At 48.3% G+C, this 7,162-nt stretch overlaps 1 protein-coding gene across 2 annotated transcripts; it reads left to right on the forward strand.

Annotated features, from left to right (window-relative positions):
- The first annotated feature begins 3,710 nt into the window (after positions 1 to 3,710).
- Positions 3,711 to 6,657, forward strand: LOC127754874 (heavy metal-associated isoprenylated plant protein 33-like). 2 transcript variants are annotated; one of them, XM_052280465.1, is made up of 4 exons: positions 3,711 to 3,830; positions 4,247 to 4,341; positions 4,566 to 4,641; positions 4,767 to 6,657. In XM_052280465.1, the coding sequence occupies exons 2-4, from the start codon at positions 4,312 to 4,314 to the stop codon at positions 6,203 to 6,205; spliced, it is 1,545 nt and encodes a 514-aa protein (XP_052136425.1). In that variant the 5' UTR covers positions 3,711 to 3,830; positions 4,247 to 4,311; the 3' UTR covers positions 6,206 to 6,657. The 2 variants fall into 2 exon arrangements, with proteins under 2 accessions (XP_052136425.1, XP_052136426.1); XM_052280466.1 differs by lacking the exon at positions 3,711 to 3,830 and adding an exon at positions 3,837 to 4,116.
- Positions 6,658 to 7,162: the final 505 nt, after the last annotated feature.

Below are 7,162 nucleotides of genomic sequence, written 5' to 3' on the forward strand. Positions count from 1 at the left end.
TCTGAATTCCTTTTTTCTACACCAACTAATCCGATCCATCCGGACCATATGCATGCATCTCTCCATGAAAGCTTCCTCCTGCAAAAGTCGATCACTAGTAACATCTGATCTCTACAAGGTGTCCCACGAGTTGGCGCCGGCCAAACCCCAGCACAAGCAGCCATCTCTTTCACCACAACTACTTCCAAGTTACATCTTACATCTTCCCGAAATCATATTCAGTTCTTCACTCACAAGGCACGCCACAACGAACCTAGCTAGCTTAGCTGGGCCTGGCTAACTCTGATCACTCTTATCTCTTTCTTTTTTTTCTGTTTGGCTCTTGGAGTTTTATGGAGATGGGTTAACGCAAGCACAGCTGCAAAAGAATACGTCGAGCCAATTTATTGCCAGTGTCAATGACTAGATGATCATAAAGCCTCTTGTTCTCATATGGGAGAGAGAACAAATACTTCACTAGTGGAGACTGGAGAGTCACACGGATATGCAGTACTGCATTCAGGGTGTGGTTGTACAGTAGTAAGCCTGAATGCGAGCAAGCAATTACTACATGTGTACAAAATTCAAGTACGCTGTACGTGTATATATGTCGACTACTGCCATATGTCCTCTTGTAGTAGTAATCAAGTATTTGTACATTGCTGCCTTTCTCTTAAAAAAAAAGTATGTGTACAGGCATGAACGTTTATCGGCTGCTGCTAAAATTGAAATTTAAAATATAAATTTTAAAGTCGATTTTGATCATTTTTCATCGTTGTTTTTTTTAATATTGATTTTTAAGTCGCTAAAAATACATATATAAAAATTTTAAACTATACATTGTTTTTTATTACTAATAAACCATACTCCCTCTGTCCCAAAATATAGCAACCTAGGATGGGTACAGGACAATGTATCTGGACATGTCTCATTGCTATATTTTTGGACGGGGGTAGTACATCATATAATCAGCTGGAGGTGAAATGATGGGACTCATGGATATATATGCATGTGTGTCCAACTAGCCTCCGGACAAAGGTTGTTAGTATCTGGATCCAACTTAGCTCCATGATACTATGATATTTTTCTTAAAAATAATTTAATATTAATTTATATTAATTATATATAGCCACTCTAAAAAAAGTAATAATAATATATACCATAATAAAGAGAGATATGTCAAAGAGAAAATCATCCACTAATGCTAATAGTTTTATTTAGATTGATTTTAAAGATACATGAACACAAATGCATTTAGATAGTTTTGATTTTTTGAATTCAAATAATGTCTAATTTTAAACGGTTAGTATCTCGATACTTGAGCGATTCTAACGATCTTACACTCTATATTCCGATACTAATGTGATACCACTGAAAACGATCCTAAAACCAACATGTATCGTTTCACCCAGATAATAACATGGAAACTACGAATCTACGATACATATGTATCCCGATACTGATGATCTTGCCTTGGACTGCCAAACACGATACTAGCAAATGCATACAGAGACTAGTCGATCAGTTAGGAGCGCATGCGTATATGCATGCATGTACAGCTACCAGTAGATGTATCTGTAACCCATGGAATGGATGGATGACAGCAAATTTCCGCAGGTTGAAAAATCAGTGGCTAGTGCAAACCGTCAAATACCCTGACATCAGTGTAGCTCTAGCACCACCTCAAATACCCTGACATCAGTCTAGCTCCAGCAGCATGCATGATCGGTGCGGCGCCTCTTCGTCAAAGATGAGACTATACGAACAAATCCATAGTATCCTCGATTTGCTCGTGATGATGCCATCATATCTCTAGCTCAACTACACCCAGTACAGTACCAGTATCTTGGCTTGTGACAGATACAGTAGTTTTCTTTGCTTGATATTGTAATACTAGTAGTATCTCCAAAGATTCAACGGATTTACGAAACACAGAGTCGTGCCAATCCTCTCTGAACCTGAACCCAACTGTTCCCTGCTTGATCGATCGATCGATCGATCATGTAGTCCATATACATGGCTCGAATGCTGGAACTGATCATATGATATTTTAGCGCCGATGCCGTGTGGAGGGAACAGTGAAGCGCACCCTCGCACAGACGAACAGTGTGCATGTCACGCACGAGCAGAAGAAGCGCGGCGACAGCGACGCGCAAACTGTCACCCATCCATGGATCGATCGATCCCTCTGCTGCTGCCATTCGCGTCCGTCAGCAACGTCAAAACAAAGCCACGACCGATCCTCGAATCGATGGATCCAAACGATCGGCCACAACAACAGCTGCCCTGCAATACCCTGCAACTCCGCATGAGCCCTGAACCGTCCATCCGTCACAGCGTGACCAAAGCCGTTTTTTTCTCCCTCTTCCTTTTGGAGAGTAGGAGTAGTGAAAAAGGCAGTAACGGAAGAGTGGACCAAGAAAATCAGGGTGGAAACGCATGCAGACTGCAGAGGAGCAAAGGCCAAACAAGGGGCGTCATCAATAAAAAGAAAGCCTGAGTAGTTATTGTGCTCACCACCCTCCTCTGACACCACAGGCTTGGGGATGGATGCAGGCTGCCGCTCCGCCTCGCGCTACGTACGCCACACCACGGCGCGACGCGAGGATGGTGTGACCGCATCATCGTCTCGCTCGCGGCGGTTTGCAGTAGTGGACGACGTACCGCGCGCGCAGCCCACGCCGCGCACGGCTCGCTCGCCACGGCAGCGCGGCGCGGCGCAGCCAGGGGAGATAGAGTAGAGAGATAGAGATGAGATGGCGTGGCCGCGGCGCGTCTACGGACCACATTTGCCTTGCCTTGCCTGCACAGCGTGACGATGCCCCAAAGCCGCGTGTTACATGATTGACCGGGCGTGATCAGCACAGGGAACCCCCTCCTCGTCTTCTTTTGCGCATTAGTCCCTTCGTAAGAGGGTAATTATGGTTGAGTCCTTTTGCCCAGAGTAAAAAAAAAAGTCATGTAATGGAGTTCTCCTATTTTTGCTCTGCATTTCCATGTTAATTCCTTATTTGAGTTGAAGTAGTAGGATGATAAACGGGAGCAAACAGGGTGTGCCTATTTCATCGGTTTCTGGCAACACGGATTTGTCGAGTTTATGAAGTCGGCCAGTTGTTGTCGTATATAACCGAAAATGGTTTCTTTAATCATGTAACGTCTATGCCGACAAATAATGTGGCGTGCGACAAAACTAAAATGTAATATATCTTTTTGTACGGCATTGCAATGACGTTGGCGAATCATAACGACTGCATGTTTCACAATTGGATCATTTAAAGCTACCTTATTCGTCAGTGGTACGAAAAATGTTACGAGTTACGACCGAATAGGACAAGCGCTCGTGCATCAACCAATGGTTTGAATGGTTGCATGGATTTTTCACGTAAAATATTAATATCTGCATGGATCATATTTGTGTACGTCGTTGTTCTCCTACGTACAATTTGCTAAATTTTCACAAGTCCCTCTAGAACTATTCAGAAAAATCTTTTTGACCTGATGAACAGGTGAACACAAGAAACCCAGGACCAAAATGCTACATAATACTACAGAGGCTAGAGGGGCTAATATGAAATTATCAGGAGAGCAACATTTCCTGGACACTTTTACAAAAAAGCAAAAAAAAAAAAACCAACATCGCAAGCTTGGGTGTAACATCTGAGTACCTCACATGTTGAACATCTCCCTGTACTTACTGACATGTGACAAAGTGGTATTTAATCTCTCTTCTCTTCAAGTCTTTTGCAAGAGCCCCAGGCTTCCCTTCCTTCACAATCTGTGTGGAGGGTGCAAAAGAGAAAGGCCTTCTTCCAGGCAAGCTGCACTGCCGAAGGCGAAAGCAAAATAAAAGGGTAAGGAGGAGGAGATGGTGTTGCCTGTGTGTTTATATTAAGCTTTGCAGGAGTAGTGTGGAGTAGAGAGAAGAGGCTCTCTTCTTGCTCCTCCATCTCTTCCTTCTTCTGCTCTGGACCACCGGGTTAATAGGAGCCCCCCCATCCCTCTTGGTTTTCTGCAAACACGCAAAACTCTAATAATCCTGTCTATGTTTCTCTCTCTCTCCATAGCACTTACTCTTTGTGTGAGTGTGTGAAGGAGAGATATTATATTGGAGGCCATTAACTTATCTTCAGCAAGAAGGCATTTTTCTTCTCTGTTTTTGCTCATCATATAGAGTTTTTTTTTCTTGAGAGAAGGCAATGTTTGCTGGTTGCTGCTGTCTTCTTCATGTTGTTGTTATGTCCCTGATTTGAGGACTCTTATGTGCCAGATCTGTGAGGAGGCCTCCTCTTGTGCTTGTGTTGGTGGGGGGAGCCGCACTTGAGGTGGTCAGGGATGAGTAAGGAGGAAGTCCTGAAGATTCAGGTCAGTTTTTTCTTCTTTTTTGCTTCTTTAACCAGAACTAGTGGTGATACAGACATTCTGTTTTTTCTCCTTGTTTTTGCTGCCATTTTCATCAGGCAGGGGCAGCTAGCTTTTGTTTTTCACTTTGTGCTCCTCCCATGTCTCCTGCTATGTTTTCTTCGAAAACATCTCTGTTTTTGCCGTTTTGGTAAACCTGTGTTTCTCTGTTCCTCCCAAATTCCCAGACTTGTGTGCTGAAAGTGAACATCCACTGTGATGGGTGCCAGAAGAAGGTCAAGAAGATCCTCCACAAGATTGAAGGTATGAAAAACAGAGAAATTTTTTAAAACCAAATTGTTTTCATCAGCTATATGGTTGTTTAATTTTCTGGGTGATTTTTTACTCCCTGTTTCTGAGTGAAACGCTCGTTGGATTTATCTCTGCAGGTGTGTACCAGACTAGCATTGACGCTGAGCAGGGGAAGGTGACGGTGTCCGGCCTGGTGGATCCGGCCACCATTATCAAGAAGCTCAACAAGGCCGGCAAGCCGGCGGAGCTATGGGGTTCCAAGGTCGGGGTGGCGGCGGTGAACAACCAGTTTCAGAAGCTCCACCTTGACGGCGGCGGCGGCAAGGGCCAGCCCAAGGATGGCGGCGGCAAGGGCCAGCCCAAGGACGCCGGCGGCAAGGGCCAGAAGGGGGGCGGCGGCGGCGGCGGTGGTGGCAACGGTGGAGGCGGCAGCAAAGACGTGAAGATGATGATGCCGCCGCAGATGCCGCAGCCGACGCCGCAGCAGATTCAGCAGCTGCAGCAGCAGCTGCAGATGAAGGGGCTGAAGTTGCCGCAGTTCATGGACGCCGCCAAGATGGCGCCGTTCGCGGCGGCCGCGCCGATCAAGGACCCCAAGTCCGTCAAGTTCAACCTTCCTCCTCCCGAGGATGACTTCGGCGACGATGGCAGCGAGTTTGATGACGAGTTCGACGAGTTCGATGACGAGGACGATTTCGACGACGACGGCCTCGACGACGACTACTTCGACGATCCCAAGATGATGAAGCAGATGGCCATGCCGCCACCAAACGCCGGTGGTGGCGGCGACAAGAAGGGTGGCAACAACGGCGGCGGCGCCGGCAATGGCGGCAAGAAGAGCGGCGGTGGCAACGAGATCCCCGTGCAGATCAAGGGGAACGCCAACAACGCCGCTGGCGGCGGCAAGAAAGACTCCGGTGCCAAGCAGAACCAAGGTGGCGGCGGCAAGAACGGCGGCGGGCAGCCGAACAACGCCAAGGGGGGAGGAGGCGCCCCGAACGGCGGCGGCAACCACCCTGCTCAGGGGAAGAAGGGCGGCGGCGGCCAGGGCGGCGGTGTCGGTGGGCCGATGGGCGGCATGCCGGCGCAGCAGCAGGCCATGATGATGAGGCCGAACATGATGGGCGGCAGTGCCGGTTTCCCCGGAATGGGCCAGATGGGCGGCGGGCCCATGACCATGCCCATGGGCCACCACCCCCACATGGGCGCCGGCGCCGTGCAGGGCATGCCACCGGCGGCGTTCTACCAGGGCGGCGGCGGCATGCCGTCCGGGCCCGAGATGCTGCAGGCCGCGGCGGCGGCCGGGAACCCCATGGCCCAGCAGCAGTACATGGCCATGATGCAGCAGCAGCAGCAGCAGCAGCAGATGATGATGAACGGCCACGGCCACCATGGTCACCACGGTCACCATGGCCACGGCGGCGGCGCTGCTCCGGCGGGGTACCCGGCGATGGGGTACGGGTACGGCCGGCCGCCGATGCCGTACCCGATGCACTACCCAATGCAGCCGCACCCGCATGCCGATCCCTACAACTACTTCAGCGACGAGAACCCGAACAGCTGCTCGGTGATGTGAGGTCTCCAGTGTCCGGATTGCTTTCTTCCTCCTCCTGTTGCTGCTGCTCATTTTGTTGTTCAAGAAAGTGAACCAACCAGGAGTCTGAGGAAGAAGCTCATCAGGTCACAGGTGATCGCCATCATGATGGTTGAGAGATGCTCTCAGGATCAGTCAACCAGTATACACCATGGGAAATGAGTCCCATCTAGATCGCTCTTCTTTTTTTCTTCTTTTTCTTTTTTCTTTTTTACTTAGCTCGTTTTCACCTTTCTTTTAAAGGAGAACTCAACTTCCTTGAAGGCGAAGGTAGGTATAGTAATTATCTATAGTTTTTCATAAGAGATGATGATGATGATGGTGCTTTATAATTCGAGAAGGAAGGTGGTGGTGGTGGTTTCCTTCTTGCTCCATAAGGTGTTGTGGTGATGCATGGTAGATGAACAATGTGCAAAGCAAAATGTGTTGCCAAATGTTTGTTTGTGCCTTTGTGACTGTGACAGTGGAGGGTTGCCTAGCTACAGAGCTCTTTTTACATGCCACTAGTAGTGGAATGTTGTCAACTCAATGCCATGCTTTTCTTTCTTCCTTGGTGTGAGAGAAGAAAGACTATAATACTCCATCCCAAGGTGAGGAAGGTGATAACAATGATAATTGTGGGAGCAATGCAATGGAGATGGAGGAGAGGGGATGGATTGATCATGATGATGGTTGTGGTGGTGGTGGTCCATGTGTGAGGAGGGGGAGGAAGAGAGAGTCATACTGCTGCAGTTTTGGCCATGGTTGCAACCTTTTTCCTGCACCCTGCACTTACATTATTGATGGGGTAAGATAGCGCTGTCCCCTATCAGCAGCAGCTGCATTCAGGTTGGCTTACACCAGAATTGCACATTTCAATCCTATGACCACAGTAAGCACCACTGCTTCTGCCTGCCTGTTCATAGCACTGCCTGGTCCCTCTCCCTCACAACGATTGAT

Source organism: Oryza glaberrima, chromosome 11, assembly GCF_000147395.1.
Source record: "Oryza glaberrima chromosome 11, OglaRS2, whole genome shotgun sequence".
Classification (NCBI taxonomy): domain Eukaryota; kingdom Viridiplantae; phylum Streptophyta; class Magnoliopsida; order Poales; family Poaceae; genus Oryza; species Oryza glaberrima.

What these genes read in the sequence shown, in the direction of transcription:
- LOC127754874 (XM_052280465.1), top strand. Translation starts at nt 4,312, where the DNA reads ATGAGTAAGGAGGAAGTCCTGAAGATTCAG. An exon ending in AGGAAGTCCTGAAGATTCAG is followed by an intron (nt 4,342 to 4,565) that starts GTCAGTTTTTTC and finishes CCAAATTCCCAG; the next exon opens with ACTTGTGTGCTGAAAGTGAA. An exon ending in GATCCTCCACAAGATTGAAG is followed by an intron (nt 4,642 to 4,766) that starts GTATGAAAAACA and finishes TTATCTCTGCAG; the next exon opens with GTGTGTACCAGACTAGCATT.